The following is a 19368-nucleotide window of genomic DNA, read 5'->3' as shown; positions in this document are numbered from 1 at the left end:
CTTAATAGACCGGTTCTCCAGGTCGGATACGCTCAGGCCATGCACGATGTGCAATCGATGAACCTGCCTGGGTTCGACCTGAGCAGATATCCTGAGTACAACCCCCAGGCAGTTCACCAGATTGACAGGCTCGTGGAGGATTATGCCCACGTACGTGACCTGGCCGCGCTAGTGGCCGACCCTACCTTACCTGCAACCTCCCCTGAATCCGAGCAGGAGCAACAGGGGGAAAATTAGGTAGTGCATAGCATAGGAGTAGGTGGGAATCAGACCAGGGTAGGAACCGAGTTGGCCAGCTCGTTTTTGTATGGCCCCCCTTGTGTACATCCTTTTGAAAATGAAATAGACGATCTTTTTCTTCCAACACTTAGCAAAAGCTGTTTATTTCTTCTTAGAATCTTGAATACATTCTTAAGAACCCCAAGCACCGAGCTAACAAATCGCCGAGTTGGGCTCTTAAGCTATTATCTAAACGATACGTAAAAAAGCTTCTTAGCTTACTCCCGTTCAGCTCGGGCCGAACTCTAGCGAAAAAGCTTTAAGTTGGAATTGTGCCAGGTGTGCGGGACTTCATTTCCATTGAGATGAGTCAGCTTACAGTACCCCGCGCGATCGGCTTCCTTCACCACGTAAGGACCTTCCCAGTTTGGGTCTAGCTTGCCCGTGCCAGCAGCTTGGCTTACGGAGTTTCTGCGCAATACCAGGTCCCCTGGTTTGAAGGAGAGGTGTTTGACCTTAGAGTTATAGTATCGTGTGACCTGACCCTTGTACTTAGCCATTCTTACGCATGCCTCTTCCCTACGGTGCTCGAGCAGGTCTAGGTTAAGCCGCATCTCCTCTCCGTTGCTCTGGGCCACAAAATGTTGCACCCTGCTTGAGGGCCTTTCAATTTCTGCCGGAATTACTGCTTCGGCCCCATATGTTAGGACGAACGGGGTCTCCTGAGTGGTCGTACGAGGTATGGTTCGGTAAGCCCACAGTATGGTGGGCAACTCATTTAGCCACCCTGTCCGAGCTGACTCTATTCGTGTCTTCAACCCATGTAGGACGGTTCTGTTGGCATTCTCGACCTATCCATTAGCCTGCGGGTGCCCCACCGAGGTGAAGTGCTGCTGGATGCCGAGCTCGGAGCACCACTCCTGGAGGGAACTGTCTGCGAACTGCCGGCCATTATCCGAGATTAGGACCCGAGGTATGCCAAATCGGCAAACTATGTCTTTCCAAAGGAACCTCTGGATTGACTTACTATTGATCGTGCTAAGCGGCTTGGCTTCTATCCATTTAGTGAAGTAGTCAATTGCCACCACCAGATGTTCATAACCTCCTGGGGCTTAAGGGAAAGGGCCTAACAGGTCAATTCCCCATTGGAAGAACGGCCACGGGCTATGGAGAGGAATCATCTCCTGAGTTGGGGTATGGTGCAATGGAGCGTGCAGCTGGCAAGACTTATATCTAGCTACCAGCTCGACCGAGTCCCTGAAGATGGTGGGCCAATAATACCCAGATAGCATTCCATTCTTGGCCAGTACCCTAGGTCCGACGTGATTGCCACAGATCCCCTCATGCAACTCGCGCAAGACGTAGCTCCCTTCCTCTGGCGTCACGCACTTCAGCCATGGCTGTAAATAGGACTTCCTGTATAGTACTCCCTTTGTGAGCACATACCTCTGCGATTTGAGAAGGACTTTGCGGGCCTCCGTCCTGCTCGGGGGGAGCTCCTCCCGAGTTAGGTATTGGACAATGGGATCCATCCAAGAGTTTACTACCTGGATGACGGTGGCGTCTAGCTGCTCATACGCCCGACTTTTAACGATCTCCATCAATATCTCTCGATTTGGAGTGCTCAATGAGGTAGATGCCAGCTTGGACAGGGCATCAACTCTCTTGTTTTGGCTTCGTGGGATCTGCTCGAGATTGAACTGCTTGAAGTGGCCCCTCAGCTCATGTGCCCTGGCGACGTACTTTCTCAAAGGCTCTTCTTTGACCTCGTAACTCCCTCCTACTTGGTTCACTATCAGTTGCGAATCGCTGTAGACTTTTATCGATTCAGCCCCTAATGTTCGGGCCATTTCCATCCCCGCAATCAGAGCCTCATACTCCGATTCATTATTTGAAGCTCTGAAATCGAACCTCAAGGCGTAGGCCAGTTCTTCCCCTGTTGGGCTGATTAAGAGGAGACCTGCTCCACATCCTTCCTTGCTTGACGCGCCGTCTACGTACATCCTCTATAGCCTCTACAGCCTCTAGGTCAATGCAGCCTCTATAGCCTCCTAGGTCAATGCAGCCTCTCTGGCCAGCTCGGCCTTGACTTCTCCCCCAGAACTCGTGACCTCGGCAGCCCCTCCAGCCTGTCTGGGCTGGGCGGCTTCTCTGGCCTGTCCGACCTCGGCAGCTTCTTTGGCCTGCTCGGCCTCAACTGCTTCTCTGGTCTGCTCAACCTCTGCTACCTTTTTGGCCGAGGCGACCTTGGCAGTGTCTTCAGCCTGCTGGACCTCAACTGCCCCTTGGGTCTGTGTGGCCTTGGTAGTTTCTTGGGTTGGTAGGGCTTCGGCTGGTTGTCTGGCGCGTGTGTCCTCAACAGTTTCTTTATTAGCCTTCTCGGCATTACCTGCTTCTCTGGACAGGTCGGCTTTGGCCTCGTGCAATCCAAAGGAAACTCCTTCCGCTATGAAGTCTGCCAGGGCCTGGGCTTTAATGGCCATCCCTGGCTGATATCTGAGATCGTACTCTGACAGTTCTACAGCCCCACTATCCGCCCTGAGACATCGGGTTTAGCGAGAATCTGCTTCAAGGGCTGGTCCGTCACCACTACCATGGGGTGAGCTTGGAAGTACGACCTGAGTTTCCGAGCTGCATGAACCAGCGCCAAGACATACCGTTCTATTGCGGAATACCTCGCCTCGGCCCCCTGCAGGGTGCGACTAACGTAGTATATGGGTTTTTGGACCTTGTCTTCCTCTCGTACCAACACAGCGCTAATAGCCTCCTCCCCCACGGCCAGATAGACGAACAAGGTTTCACCCTGCTTAGGGGAGGTTAAGGCAGGCAACCGAGCAAGGTGGGCCGTCAGCTCGTCAAACGCTTTCTGGCACTCCGAACTCCACTCGAACTGGGGACCTCGTCTCAGGGCCTTGAAGAAAGGGGAACCTCGAACTGCTGACTTAGACAGGAACCTATTCAGAGCTGCCATCCTCCCGGTCAGGTGTTGTACCTCCTTAATATTTCGAGGCAGAGCCATGTCCATGATGACCTTGATTTTGTCTGGGTTAGCTCTTACCCCTTCTTTGGAAATCATGTAGCCTAGGAATTTTCCCGACTTGATCCCAAAGGTACACTTCTTGGGGTTTAGCCGCATCCGTGAGCTGCGAAGGATGTCAAAGATTTGTCGGAGGTCAGCAATAAACTACTCCTGAGTCTGGCTCTTCACCAACATGTCATCCACACAGACCTCCATGTTTCGGCCGATCTGGTTTTTGAACAACTTATTTACCAGCCCCTGGTAGGTCGCACCCGCGTTATTCAACCCAAACGGTATGGTGACATGACAATAGATACCGCTCTCGGTGATAAACGAGGTCTTCTCTCGATCCTCCTCGTCCAGGGCTATCTGATGGTACCCTTTGAAGGCGTCCAAGAAGCAGAAAATCTCGTATCCAGATGTTGTGTCCACGAGCTGGTCAATCTGTGGCAGTGGGTAGCAGTCCTTTGGACAAGCCTTATTCAGGTCAGTGAAGTCCACACACATCCTCCAAACCCTGTCTTCCTTCTTCACCATAACTGGGTTAGCAAGCCAGGTCGGATAAAAGACTTCTTTCACGATCTTGGCCTCCAACAGCTTGTCGACCTCACTTCTGACGACCTCGTTTTGCTCTAGTACAAAGTTCCACTTCTTCTGCTTCACAGGTTGGACGTTGGGGTCCACGTACAGCCTGTGAACTGCCAGTTCGGCGGGGACCCCTGGCATGTCATCAGCACTCCAAGCAAAAATCTCCGAGTACTCTTCGAAGAGAGATTCCAGGGAGCTCCGGGTTAGCTCGCTTAGGCAAGTGCCAACCTTGACTGTGCGCTCAGGTCGGTCGCGACGTACAGGCAACTCGACCAGCCTCTCATCCGTCTCTAATCTCTCTCATTTCTCCATGGGTTCCTACGGCTCTAAACAAGCTGTCTGAGCTACCAATTTCTCCTTGCTCTTGAGGGTGGCAATGTAACATGCCCTAACCACCTCCGGATCTCCTAGCACCTCGACTATCCCCCGCAGTAGTAGGAAACTTCATGCTGAGGTGTAGGGTGGAGCAGACAACGCGGAGGGCGTTCAAGGTGGGTCGTCCCAGAATCATATTGTACGACGAGGGTTTTTTTACCACCGCAAAATTTACCGGAACAGTTCGGCATTTCGGGGACACCCCTACCGTGACCATAAGGGTTATCATGCCCTCCGGCCTCACCGGAGGGCCAGCGAAGTTGATCAACGGGGTTCGGACCGGGACGAGCTGGCTGTCCTCCAGCTGCAGCTCCTTAAAAGTCTTGTAGTACAGTACATCGATGGCACTGTCATTGTCAATGTATACCTTCTTCACTTTGTAGTTACAGGTGATGACCTCTATCACGATGGCTTCGTGGTTGTTAGAGGCCAAAGGGACGGCATCCTCAGGTCCGTAGATGATTTTCTCGTACATCTTTAACTGCTTACTCGAGCTCTCCCCATTGGGAGGAGGGCGGTTGTGACGCCAAGCTGTATGGCTGTCCCCTCCAGTCAGTCCTCCTGCAATAGTATTGATCACCCCAGTCAAATTCTGAGCTTCCTGTTCAGGAGTTCGGCCGTGGTTCTCCTGAGGTCAGTCTCGGGAGTAGCTCGGATGCTCGGGTTTGGGCCTCCCCCGTCGCTGGTCAGCTCGCTCATCACGTATGAACTGCCCGAGGTGGCCTCGTCTGATCAGCTTTTCAATGTCTTTTTTGAGGTAGCAACAATCCTCCGTATCATGTCCCACATCTTGATGATACGCACAATACAAACCCTGATCCATCCGGCTCTTGTCCCCGGCCAAGGGTCGAGGAGGTCCGGAGAGCCCCTCTTGTTCCATCACAGCCAGGACCCGAGCCCGAGGTGCGGTGAGGGTAGTCCAGAACTTATCTCCCCCCATGGGCCGACTCCTCGGCAGGCGGACCCAGGCAGTCTTTCGTCCCTGGCCGTGCTGCGCATCTATCTGGTCAGAGTTCCTTCTGCGCTTATCGTTCCTCAGTCTTTCCTGTGCGCTCTACAGGTGATTGGCCTCCTCAGCATTGGCCTTCTCGTGAGCTCGGTCCAACATCTCCCGAACTGACTTGGGAGGTCTTTCCACGAGCTCGGTGTAGAGCTTCTGTTTACGCAACCATTGATGAAGGCAGCCATGACCACCTTATCATCCCTATCTCGGACCTGGAGGGACTCGTTATTGAAACGTACCATGTACTCGCGCAAGGACTCCTCCTGCTTCTGCTGGATGGTCATCAGGTGAGCTCTGCTTTTGGAGAAGGCTCGCGACGAGACGAACTGTGCTGCGAACAGCCGCGCGAGCTAAGCAAAGGACCGGATAGACCTGGGGGGAAGCCCCTGGAACCATTGACGTGCCTTTTCCTTCAGGAACATTGGAAAGGTCTTATACCCTACTGCATCCGCGGCCGTTTGTAGACACATTTGCGTCATAAATGCGAACAAGTGATCCTCCGGATCTGTGGTTGCATCGTAAGATTTCATGTTGGGTATTTTGAACTTCGCGGGTAGCGGATAATTCTCAATATCAGGCACGAAGGGGGAAACAATGTATCTATCCGCCTCAGGGTCCAACAGCAGGTCCAACTCATCCTGCACCTGGAGCTGCTCTCTCCGCGGGGAGAGCTCTTCCCTTGAAAACCTCCGGAAGGGTTCCGGGTGCTCAGTTCGGGAGTGCTTGTGGGAGGGCTCCACGACCTCAATCTGTTCACACGTGAGCTCTTTGCGCATCCGCTTAAGGCGAGGATTAGGACTCCCTGTTCGGGATTCTGACAGTCCAACTCCTTCTACCCCATGGTCCTTAGGTTCCCGGTCACGATGACCTCCTATCTGTCCTTTGAGGTAGTTCATGACAGCCTCGAAGGTAGGTAGGTTTTCTGCCACTGTCTGAACCAGCTGCTCAAGTTGGATTCGTGAGAGCCCCGCCCCCTCGTCACAAGGAGTCGGACCCCGAGGGGAGTTCTGAGGGCCGCTGCGCTCATTCCCCTTAGATCCGTCAGCGTTCCTTTGAGACCTAGTCCTTGGCATGATTCGCAAAAGAAGAATTTACGTGTTTCCCACAGACGGCGCCAATTGATGCGACGGCCAAGAACGCAGTCCGAGCTGAGCTGCAAAGATCCAAGCTGGATGAGGGCAGTGGAACCGAGAAGGGAAAACTGGACTGCCTATCCTGCTAAGAGAGAACAGCGGCAGGGCTAGGGTCCCCGGAATAGCTCCGACGTTCAAGTCAGTAGAGCTTAGAAGTAAGGCAACAGTAGAGAGGGCTGTAGATGGCATACCTTGTGTCGTCTTGTGGCGCTGTATATATAGGCTTAACGGGTAGTAGTTTCTGTATAGGAGTCAAAATCTCCTTAGGGTCTGGAGTCCTTCTAGGGTTTCGTATGACTACCCCTAAAGATTCGGAAGCGGCGGCCCATAAGGCCCACTCTCGGAGAGGCGGCGGCTGCGGCCGAGCTGAACTCCCTCTGCTTTGCCCGAGCTGTTCTGTCCGAGCTGCCACATCACATCATTCGAGCTGACACGTGGCTACTGGGGAATTTGCCCCACTACACACCTCTATCTTGGAAATTAGAAAGTGAACCATTAACTAATGATTCTAGTGCATCTTGGGAGCTAGCTGTAGAAAATTCTTCTAATCAATTTGATTTAGCCATAAAAAAGCTAGTAAATGCAACCTCCAACCGTTTTGATAGGGTTGAGGAAATGTTAGATGAATTAACTTCTCACTTTGATAGAATACAAAACCAATTATATGCATTGTGTGAAGTTATTTCTTCTAATAATTTTCAAAATGATCCTAGTATGAATGGTGGGAATGTTGTATGTGAAAATGGATTGCATTTTGATGAAAATGATGAATCTCAATTGTGTTGCAGTGAGCAAATGTCCATTTTACATGATAATATCTTTGGAACTAATTTTGAACCTCAAGAGGTGAGATTTAATGATTCATTTTTCACCCTTCTTGAGGAGTGTATTGAAAGTATATGTTTGAAAGGTATTATTGCCCAAGAAACCCGTAGACATCTCCTTTGGTGAATTCTCAAGTAGTGTATATTCAAGGTAATATCTATGACTCACTTGAGATAGGTATGTTTCTTCCACCTCTCATATGTGACAGCCCCACCTCCCCCTAAGGCGAACCAAAGGGTTCGGCGGACCGCCTGCCCAGCTCTCGCCGGGACTCAGTCGTCCACTAAAGTACTCAATTAAATTACAAGATATATCTCAAATTTACATCAAATTCTCCAAGAATTACATATCACAAAAGCAGCAGAAACTAATTCCCAAGCGTCGAACGTACACGTATATCCATTCAAGTCCAAACATTCATACAAACCCAACTATTACACAAGAGAAATCTAAAACTCAAACTATATAGGAGATAATCCATTTAGCCACATGAATAAGTACTACAAGCACTTCCTTCACCTCGAGCCCTGTGGAGGGGAATAAAATAGTTTTGGGGTGAGCTAGAAACTCAGTGAGTAACCAGTAAAATCAGTAATCAAATATATTTCACAATAATGCATTTCGATGATGTTATGATTCCAAGATCAAATGTACATATTTTTGCTCTGATGAGCCAGTGAAATCATTGCATTTAAACATCCAATGCTCAAATAGATCATTTAACGTTGAACAGTAAGAGGGAGCCCCTTTTTGAGCTCCAGATGAACATAAACAAGTGGTGGAGACGTTAGTGTTCAGCACAAGACTCCCCAAGAACTCATTGAAGCGAAATCATGCCATGAATTCTGTGACGGCCCCATCTCCCCCTAGGGCGTACCCCAGGGCTTACCGGACCGCCTGCCCAGCTCTCGCCAGGACTCACTCACTCGTATCTCAAGAAAAAAAAACTAAGAACGTACATCCATAGAAAATGAATAACACATCCACTTAATATATACATTGATACTCAAATCCAGATACAAAGCTTTTACACACCAAAATACTCCAAAGTGTTTACAAATCGAGTATAATCAACCCTAGTCGGGTACTAGCGTGAGTACATATTCAAAATTCAAAACAACTAGGCTATGCTAGTCTGTACATGTCTCATGCCTCGCTCGTACCCCCTGTAAGGAAAACAAATGGCGTGAAATGAGTTAAAAGCCCAGTGAGGTTCCAAATAACAAATTGACCATTTTGAAAGTACGAATATCAATGTAGCAAGTTAATGGCATCAAAAGTTCATAAGAGTGAACAATAATACTTCAAGTAGCAAATCTCAAAGTGAGCGAGTGTAAAAGTTTTTCAGAAAAAACAATAATCCAATAAACAATAATCATTCCAAAGTATAAGGATACGGATGGCTCTCAGGAGCCAAATTTCTATCGCATCACCAGAGCTTGATCAAGTAATAGTTGACACTCCGTCAACCTTCAAGTAAGTAACCAATCCAGTAGAGCACCACTTACACTACTCTCCGTCCACCATTCACACCCTCTACTGGGCCCAAAATCCTCAATAAGCATGAGTGGTAATACTCGAGTATACCGATTAGTCGAGAAGATAACACTCCACTCGACATCACTAACTACCCATAGTTCGTTATCTAATCGACCAAACCCTTGCCGGCTCGACTCGATTAACTAGCCAATGGGGTTTGGGTCCCCAAGAAGTCGATGAGATAATCTCTCCAATCGACGGAATTAAGATAAAAGTATGGAGACGGGAATGAGAGGCACCTCCCACTCGGATTGAGTGTGGTACATACTGCCGCTCCATATTTACAAATCAAGTACAAGTATATCAAGTTAATTGTAACAATAAACAAGTATAGATCATGTTAGGGCAAGTGCTGTGATACCTCGAAAATTAGGAGGTTGTTTGTAAAGAAAATACTAAAGTGTATTTCTGTGGGTTTGATTTAAAACCTTATTTTGTTTTAAAAGATTAGAAACCCTAAAATTTTAATCACTGGAATTGTAAAATCCCTCACGTTTCTCTTAAAAACTTCCTTTTATTTGGAACTTATGATTTTATTATAGCCCTACTACCCAATCATTCCACAATAAGTGCAAATGAACCTAGAAAGTAGGGTTTCACTTTTCGTTTTCAAGTTGGAGCAAGTTAGGGTTTTCACGTGTATCCGTAGTGTAATTATCTGGTACGGAGCGAGGATCAAATTTGGTGCTTAAAAGTGACTTTTGAGTGAGAAATAATATGTGATTAGAAGCAATGATAAAAAGTTAGTGAATAGGAAGTAAAAACCCTAGTATGTGTGATTTAAGAAAAAACGGTGCGAACCGATGTGTACCGTGCACTACTGATTGAACGCACCACTTGACCACCACTTTCTTACCATACAAGCTCATTAATATTTGAGCAAAATATCTCCTTATTTCCAGCTGGTTTTGACCGAAATTTGTGGCCAAAAATGCAAGGGAGAGAGAGAAAAATTTGCATGACTTTGGTGGTGACAAGTGTCACCACCCTATGGCTCTTTGATTAAATTTTTTCCTTGTTCTTTTATCCTTCAATTTAGCTCATTTTCCTTCATTTATTTCTGTCTTGGTCGAGCTTGAGAGAGAGAGAGAGAGAGCAAGAGAGAAAAAACCTTCAATTCATCTTGATTTGCACCATTTGAGTGAAGGAAACAAGATTCTAAACCGATTAAAGTGTGAGTTTGACTTTGGGAAGCTAGGGGAACCAAAAATTTCAAGAGGAGGTGAAGTATTACTCTTGCAAGCTTCTTTTGTTGAGGTATAAGGTCTAACCCATAGCTTTGGTTCTTTTATTTTTGATTAAGATGTTATATAATTCATGTTTTGGTTAGATTAGTTGTGATACAAGTTGTTGTGATGATTTTTAAGGTGATATATGTAAGTTAGGGTTTGATGATTTCTGCCTATACTTGCTATATGGAGGATATATGTTGTATCTAAGCTTATATAGGAGGTTGTGGTGGTGGATTGAGGCAAGAAATGAAGAAAGTTTCATTGAATCCCAAAATTTCCAGATTTCTGGAAAATTTCAGCCTTGTTCTGTCCGGTTTTATTGCATCATGTTAGAGGCTGAATTAGGCTTAGCATAAAACATGAAATTTGTATAGAATGATATTTTATAGGTGCCTACAAAATTTCAGCTCAATCGGAGTAACTTAGCCTGTGAAAAGACCAAAATACCCTCGCTGCCCTAGGATATTTCCAGTGACCCGTTTTGGACAGTTCATCTAGGTGACTGCATCTGTTCACTATGATCCGTGCTAATTTAGTTATTTTCCAAAACATGAAAGTTTTAGTACTCTGTCTTAGATTTTCAATGCCTCCAAGAATGCCTTAAACGGACTTTGGTAGCTTGAGATATAGCCATTTAAAGGTAGTATGGTTAACTAGCTGGTTAGTTGGAAGTTGGTTCTGTGAATTGGGAATTTGACTGGATTACACTGGAATTTGGACTAAGTGATCTTCATCAAAATTGTAGGCCTTTGTGTTAGCTTCGAAACGGTATAAGTTTCATCCCAATTTGATAAGCGTAGCTTCAGTTGTGACCGTTACGCAAAAACACGTCAAATCTGTTTTTTGTTAAATCTAATTTCCGTACATGTTGTTAACTTGATTTTGTACTCGTATGACTTTGAGCCTATTGAATGGCTATTGTGATGAATTTATATTGTGTATAACTTTGGGATTGGCTGAGGAAAATAATGAAGCCATAAATGGCTGGAAAATTTGGTAAACACAAAGGGCGTGCTGCCCAAATTTACGCTCAAGGACTAGAAAACTATACTTGCGACTTGAGTAAAGTTGGTAAATGAATATCACTTGAACCATCTACGATATTTGCATCTTCTTTTACCGAGGTATATAAGTAAGGACTTGGCCGAACTTAAACCCTTGAGAAATAAAATAATGACTGCTTGGAGTACGTTTTCTTTGTCACTTCGACTTAAATGGAGATTTCAAAGTTTTACGAGCAAGCATAAATTTTACAAATATTTTACTCATAGCCTTTGGTTTAAATGTACTCTTTTCACTTCAAAACTATACTTATACTTTGTACTAATAGTTATTCGGATTTTCTTTGGTTCACTTAAACTTTGGAGGGGTTTAACTGTAATATGTTCTCTTGGCTATTATTAGGGTTTCTTGGCGATTGAGAGTGTTATCCGGGAGGATACTTTGGACATTATTTTGCTTAAATAGGTGAGTGTTCTATATACGTTTTGTTTCTATGACTATGTGGATTGTTGTGACTATGTGATTATTTGTGAATATTTGATTAAATGTTAATTGTTTTCTATGATTTCTAAAATGAACTTTTGCTAGGTGAGTGTGTACCTTATTGCACTCGACCTAAATAAATATGAAATTTTCGGTGATTAAATGTTGATTGCAACCAATTTCTGGTTTGGAAGAAATTTCAGAAAATTAGGGTTCTTGTGGGAGCATTCTGCCTGAATTTTTAGCTCCTAGTTAGAGGCCGAATTGGCCTTAGCTTAAAACATAAAAGTTGTAGGGAATGACATTTTAGAGGTGCCTAAAAAATTTCAGGTCAATCGGAGTAGTGTAGAATGAGAAAAGTCGAAATTACCCTTGCTGTCCTGGTTTTATCCGAATGTAAGAATTGCGCCTGTAATTGGTTGTTTTGGCTGGAATTGCTTCCGAATTGGTTGTTGAGGCCTTCTGATGAAATTTATCCCTGTTTATTAGCTTTCAGATGGTTTTGGAATTTCTGGATTTGGACTTGGAGATCCTGAGTTATGATGGTTCCTCTAGAATGCGTTTTGGTGAATCTGTTTTACATTTTTGATGTAGTGTCTTGCATTTTTGACCTGTTTGCACTCAAAACTGGGTTGAGTGACCTTCTGTGATGTTGTAGCCCTGTCTTTTAGCTTCGAAATGGTGGGTCTTGCACCCTCATCCAATAATCGTAGTGAAATTGGTGTCGTTACCGCAAAATGAGGTCAAAAACTATTTTTTTTAGGGGTAAAGCTAATTCCATTTCCGGATTTTTCTGGTTTCCTCTAATGCTTATATATGCTTATGGAACCCTATTGTGATCGTGTTGGCATTGGTTTATGACTTGTAATCGAGTCTTCTTGTGCTTATTGGAATATTCTAGGGCTTGACTTTTATTTCCGGTCATTTTCCTAGCTAACTTGTGTACTTGGATAACCTTGAGCCTATTGAACGGCTGTGGTGATGAATGTCTATTGAGTATGACTTTGGGAGTTGATTGAGAAAAATAATTGAGCCGTGATGGCTGGAAAAGTAAGAAATTTAGGGGAAGTGCTGTCCAATTTTTCTAGGCCGATTGGTTCCTTTAAGTTTGAATTGGCTTGTGATAGAAATGAAGGGCTTTTGGGTTGTTGAACCTAGGTCTTCATGTTACCTTTTTGTTCCCAAAAATCATGTTTTGTACCCTTGCATTAGTAATTATTTGGCGAGGCATACGACTAGTAGTCGAGCCTCACATGTGCATTTTGTTTACTCGATTCTGGATGTGAAACCTTCAATTGGTTTACTTTGAGTATTTTAGGGTTTCTTGGCGATTAAAGCCAATCCGAAGTGAAACTTTTGAGGTATCTGTACTTGAACCGGTGAGTGTACCACTCCCCTCCATTGCTGTTTAACTTGATTTCTGCTCTGCAATCTGTTTAATTTGTTTGAGACGAGGGTGTACTTTATCACACTCGTTCTCTTGTCTGTTCATATGCCAATTTTGGTGTCAATCTGAATCTGTATCTGTATCTGTATCTGTATCTGTTCGGACGTCGTTTGGAAACTTGTAACCAACGACCTTTCTGTGACCTATGAGCTCAAATCCTGTGGCTAAGTTATTCGAGTCAGGCCGGCAAGGGCCTGGACGATTAGATAACGAACCACGGTAGTCTGTTTTGGGATCTTTGGGTATTGAGACCCTTAATTCCGGTATACTCGAGTATTACCATTTCTGTTTCTGTTGAGGTGAGCGGGCCCGGTAAAGGGGTGTTTGGTGGACGGAATTTGGTGTAAAGTGGGGTCTACGGAAGTGTTGGTTCTATATACGTTGACGGAGAGTCAACCGGCTTGGATCAAGTACTGCACTGGAAAGCTGGCTCCTGAGAGCCACCTGTATCCTTCCTATTTGAGTTCTTGTGTTTACCTGTCTTACTTTATAGCGAGCTTGTGTATCTGATTTGTATAATGTGAAATGCCTGATTTTTCTGCTACATGTTTTGTACCTCATTGGGCGTAAGCTCACCCCCTCCTCGTTATCTTTGTTTTCCTTACAGGAACCTCTTTTGGAAATCATGATTTTGAGAAGCAAATTGAGCTAGTTAGATAATCTTTTATTCTTTTGTATAGCTCCTCGAGAGTGAGCAAACTCCAAATGTATTTCATTTCACTGGTTCCACTTGTATTGTAAACCTAGCGACATGTATATATGAAAGTGTTTTCCCCATGTGATTTTGGTAAGTTACTTGTAAGCTTGGCGGTCTTCAATCGTTCAATTCTTTTGGGTCCTATCTCGCGTAATATCGGATTTGTGTTTCGACTCCGTAGTCCTGGCGAGAGCTGGGCAGGCAGTCCGCTGAACCCTTTGGTTCGCCTTAGGGTGAGGTGGGGCTGTCACATTTTCATTATCTGTTGGCTTACCCAATTTGTTGGCGAACAGTCGGAGGTGTGTCTTGGGATTACCCGTCCCATCATACTTGTTGAATTTCGGGGTTTTGAACCCCTCAAGCAATTGCACATTCGGAAAAAGGCAAAGTTCATCGTAATCCAGGACTCCTTGTTTGTTCAACCCCTGACTTTTCCTCATAAACTCATCGAAACGGTCTAAGCGCTTGAGCAGCTTCATATCAACAGGAGCAGAAGATTCCCCCATTTCTGGCTTGGTTTGAACAGTATGATCTGGTAAGAAAGGCTCAGTAGCAGTGTGATACAAGGTGTGAGGCTCAGGTGGTATATTTGAAGTGACTTGGGGTTGTGGACCTCGCATGTGAGTAGGAAAAAATGAAGGATAAGGAGAGTAAGTGTATGGCAAATTTGTGGTGGGATAGGTGAAAGTTTCTTCGGGTGGAATAGGGAATGATGGATTAACGGTGGCTTGACCCGAAGGTATGACAAATGGCTCTTGCTCAGGCTGCCTTACGGGTACAGGTTCGGGTTGAACTCCGCTGCTAATTAGCTCGTCAATCAACTTCCTTTGGGCCGCCATCTCGGTAGCCATCTCACCAAACTTAGTAAGCATCTCAGTCAACTAAACCCCCAAACTCGCAGTCTCGGGTTGAGCGGTAGTAGCAGACCTATCGGATTGTTCCGGTTGTGAACTCATGTTTACACGACTCTTCTGGGCTTGACTACGGGATCGCGTTATGATGGGGCTTCGACGAGAAGCTATGTTTAAATATTACCTGAGAATTTTTTGAAAGATTGCCTTTAGATTTAACCCTCGCTTAGTTATTCCAATAAAAATAAAGAAAAGAAAAAGAAAAAGGCAAGAGTTAGTAAATATCCAGAAAATTCGGATGCATGTCCTATGGGGGAACCCTTTTGTGCCAAGGGTAGGCCTAGCATGAAAATGCAATCCTCTAGGGTAGGCACTATACCATACCTGAGGGATCCGATCAACGGATTGAGTGAAAAATGATTGAAAAAAATTTGGTCAATTTGGAGCGAGAAGGAACATTTGTCCTAAAAGAAGAGAACAAAGTCCAAATGGATTGCTTACTTTGATCAACACATGATATGTGAAAGAGAGCCTACTTCTTGAAAGGATCGCAATGCCTCGACTAATTTATTCAGTGAACTTTAGATTTAAACCCTAAAAAGGAATAAGCAGATCAAGAGGATAGGATGAAATTGATGATTTATTCAAAAATTGACCGAATCACCTTTAAAAGGGTAAAATGGTCAAATGTATTGAATGAAATTTGATTATTTATTCAAAATTGAATGGACAACCCTAAAATGAATTAAACTACTCAAATGAATTAAATGAAATCAATTGATTAAGCGAAATGATGATTTATTCAAAATCGACCGAATTGCCCTAAAAATAGGTAAACTGGTCAAATGTATCGGATGATTTATTCAAAATTGACAAGATCACCCTAAAAAGGGTAAACTGGTCAAATGAAAATTGAACGAAACTGATGATTTATTCAAAATTGATTGAATGGGTGAACTAATCAAATGAATTAAATGAAATTGGTGGCCTATTTAAAATCGACTAGATTGCCCTAAAATGGACAAATTGATAAAATGGACTATATGAAAATGAAGAATAAAATGGTCCAATGGATAGCTTATTTGAAAATCAATCTATCCACTGGTAGCTTCAAAAATTTATTGCGATGCATTAGTTTATGAGCCTTCTAAAATCAAATTTTGGCCTCAATTTATTTATCGTCTCAATAGTGAGGAATTACTTGTGAATTTCTTCAAATTAATGTCCTTTAAGCAAGGGATTTTTACCAATTTTGATAAAATGGCCAAAAGGTGATTATTAGACGCTCATATTCCAAAGATCGCTCTTGAAAATGATCGGATCCTATCTTACCTCGTGCACTACCCCTTTGGATGGTACAAAATGTAAACGTGCAAGTCTCCTTGGATTAAGTATCCGAGACACGAGGTGGTTTATTCCTAATACGGGATCCCCTAAATGGCATTCCCTTTCTAGGGTTTATGCATGATGCCAGTTTATCAAAGCCAGTAAACATGCAATACACAAATGAAACGTGTCCTAAATGAAACGTGTCCTAAAGGAACCCCTTTTTGTATGCCGGGATGAGCCTAAAATGAAATGTATTCATGCGGAACATTGAATTTAAACGTGTCACATCAAATAGGGTAAGCTACTAGAGAGTACCATGCCAGGACTCTTATTTTCTAGGGCTTATGAATGCAATTGGAGACAAAACCCAAGAAAAGTTAGTTCAATCAGATAAATTCACATAACACGTTGTAGCAAAGCAATAAGAAGATAAAGCAACAAAAGGAAAAGAGGGGTTGGATGCCTCCCCTCGTGAATAGTGTCCCTAATAGGGTAAGGCAGACTCTACCCTAAGGCAATTCTAATATAGATGCATGAGGCTTGGCTTACTAATGCATCTGGACTCGATAGGTCATAGGTCCCCGAGCCTTCAGACTTGGAAACCAAGGGTCAACAATCCCAAGGTTCTTTGTCGGTGGCTCGAGCGATTCCCCAAACACCGCTACGCACACATCGTGTCACGGCTACGTGTTTGAGTGAATCTATCAAAAATCCTCAACCTTCGACTAAAAGCTAAAGGCTATCAACCCAAAGCTTAAAGCAGAAGATCGAGTGACCCATCGGATCATGCTACACACACATCGTGTCGTGATCACACGTCCAAGTGGGTCGTCTAATCCTAATAGGGTGGAGTGGCGTGACAAGCCACTAAAAGAAAAATAAAGGAGGGATAAATAATGAAGCGTATGCACATATGCTAGTGCTCGTTTGGAGGGGAGGGATTGAGAACCAACACGAGGCTCTAAGGAAATATCCCCCACCCAAAATGCAATGCAAAGCGCGAGATCACATCACATAAATAAACCATCCATCCATCAAATCAATCGTACGCAAATAGGTGAGGGAGTGAGTTGATACGCGCGAAATGCAAAAGGTCCTAAAATGGAAAATGCAACCCTAATATCCAAATGCTACGCATAACAAGGGTAGAAAACGGAAAAGAATGGCTAAATCAAATGCTTGGACCCACTTAGGATGTCCCCAGTGGAGTCGCCAAGCTGTCGCACCCCACTTTTTGAGGTGTGAAAGTAGTGTGTAGGATATGTATGTGAACGTGTGTGAAAGTGAAAATAAAAAGGCCGTGGGATTGTGAAATGCGACAGTTTGGCCAAACAAAGGGTTTTAGATAGAAAAGGAGTCGCCACTTGGTATAGAGTTAGGGTGTACCAAGTCACCCAAAAAGTGATTTTGTTTTTGGAAAGAAAAGTAAACAAACCATTTTTAAAGAATTTTTTAGGTCTACGTAACCAAAGAAAGGGATCGGGGGTCACATTTGATAAAGGAAAAGGCAAAGGCAAAGACTAAGGCACTCTCTTACCCTAGCCAAAGCTAGTTGCTTGACTTAGCCCTTCTTTTCCCAATTCTTCTACCCAAAGTATGTGTTGCATGTTGGATATGACTAATGGATGCGAAAAAGAGAAAAATGCAATCCTAAATCTAAAATGTCTCTTATGAGACTTTTTGGTCCCAATCACATGAGTTGTGATGGCCAATAAGGAAAACTCTCATGGAGGTCACGGGTAATGCAAATGAAGACCCAAATATGAGTGCAAGTGTGAAAATGTAAGAAGAATGCAAAATAAAATAAAAATAAGAATACAAATGTAAGTGCAAGTGTGCAAATGTAAGAAAAATGCATGTGTGAAAATGTAAGAAAAGTGCATGTGTGCCCATTGAGAAAATAAAGGTATTTGTGTGCAAGTGGACGAAAATATGGTATAATGGTAGTAAGTGCATATAAGTGCAATTTGGATGCAATTTGTGAGGTAGAAAATAAATAAAAGAAAAAGAATGTGCAAACATGGCATGTGGATTGAGAAAAATACAAGTAGTGAGAAAATGTGGATAAAAAGTGAGGAGGTGATATGATAGAAATGAAAGTGTATGAATCCTAGAGGAATGCATCAAGTCGGGTACGAGAATGACTCCTAATGTAACAGCCCCACCTTCCCCTAAGGCGAACCAAAGGGGTTAGCGGACTGCCTGCCCAGCTCTCGCCAGGACTAACGGATCAGTTTATGTCGATCTCATACGTCCCGGAACATACCATTGCGCACAAACAAGTCAAAATCACAAAATAAAAAAAAACGAAATTCGAAACCGAAGATGAACAGTGCTGGACACGTCAGAATCCAGACACTAGGCCGAGAGTAGCCAAAATTTTTCTTTTGCCGTTTGAAACACGAGTTGATCCGAAATTCAACCAAATATCAACCAAACATATGTACATTGAAATACAACGTTTACAAGCCAAACGGCATACCAAAATATCCAACTAGTCCATACATGTGCAAATAGCCAATTACAAACCAACCATTGGTGGGAAACAAAACACTTAGGGTTTTCACTCTCAAGGAGCTATTCAAAAATACATTTACAAGCTCAACTTGGCAACCAACTAGCACAACCTTTCCCAAAATAGTCATTTTCCTGTAAGGAAAACAAATGGAACGGAGTGAGCTAAAGCTCAGTGAGTTACTACCACATAAGCATCTGAAATCACATAAGTGTAACCGTTCAGTTCAATTATGCAAATAAGAAGTAAATCAAATCAGTGAAAGGATACGGACGGCTCTCAAGAGCCCATTTCCACGCTTGCAATCTTGATCCAACCTCATTGACCCTTCGTCAATGTTTAAGAATACACGACCGTAGACCTCACTTCACTTCCATTCCTTCCACCCAACATACCCCAACCGGGCCCGTACTCCAATTCAGTAGCTTTTGGTAATACTCGAGTATACCGGAACCAAGAGTCTCATTACTACAAGGTTCCCCAGTACAGTCCCCGTGGCGAGTCAATTTTCACGACCAAGCCCTCGCCGGCTCGATTCAATTGACCACCAACGAGGTTGAGCTCAGTAATACAGTAAGGCTGTTGGATATTCATCCAAACGACACCAAATCAATTTTCATGGAAGGAATTCAATATCTCATATATCAATTGCAGTATTTCAGTAAACGGTAACAGTCATGAATGAGATCACAAGGGGTGAGGGCGGTTAAGTACACCCTCACCTCTATCAATTCCAATAGCCAAGTAAGCCTTCAAGGCATCAAATTCACATATAACAAAGCCACATTGTAACAATTAAGTGAGTAGTATACTCACACTCAAGGAAGTGATATTTCATGCACCGTCGTTAAACAAACGTCGTGCACCACCGTTACCTCCTAGAACAAGCAAACAAATACAATGAGACTCGATAACGAGTCATAAAACAATGCTAATCGCAACCCCAATAGGGATTCATATGCATATACAAGCATCATGAGTAACCAGAAATTTCAGCAATGCACTAACTTGACCTTAACAAAAAAAAAACAGTTTTCATCCTCCTTTTGCGGTAATGGCACAAAATGCGATACGCTCATCGGATGAGGGTGTAAGACCCACCATCTCGAAG

The 19368-nt window shown here is 44.1% G+C and overlaps 1 protein-coding gene across 1 annotated transcript; it reads right to left on the bottom strand.

Annotated features, from left to right (window-relative positions):
- Positions 1 to 1331: 1331 nt before the first annotated feature.
- LOC140004757 (uncharacterized) lies at positions 1332 to 2222 on the bottom strand. Its single transcript, XM_072044901.1, has one exon. It carries the CDS (start codon positions 2220 to 2222, stop codon positions 1332 to 1334), a length of 891 nt encoding a protein of 296 aa, XP_071901002.1.
- Between the last annotated feature and the right edge of the window lie 17146 nt (positions 2223 to 19368).

This window comes from Coffea arabica, chromosome 4c, assembly GCF_036785885.1.
Source record: "Coffea arabica cultivar ET-39 chromosome 4c, Coffea Arabica ET-39 HiFi, whole genome shotgun sequence".
In the NCBI taxonomy this organism is placed as follows: Eukaryota; Viridiplantae; Streptophyta; class Magnoliopsida; order Gentianales; family Rubiaceae; genus Coffea; species Coffea arabica.
Note: the sequence above shows the minus strand (reverse complement) of the source record. Positions and strands in the feature narration are given on the sequence as shown.

What these genes read in the sequence shown, in the direction of transcription:
- LOC140004757 (XM_072044901.1), bottom strand. Translation starts at nt 2,222, where the DNA reads ATGTACGTAGACGGCGCGTCAAGCAAGGAAGGATGTGGAGCAGGTCTC.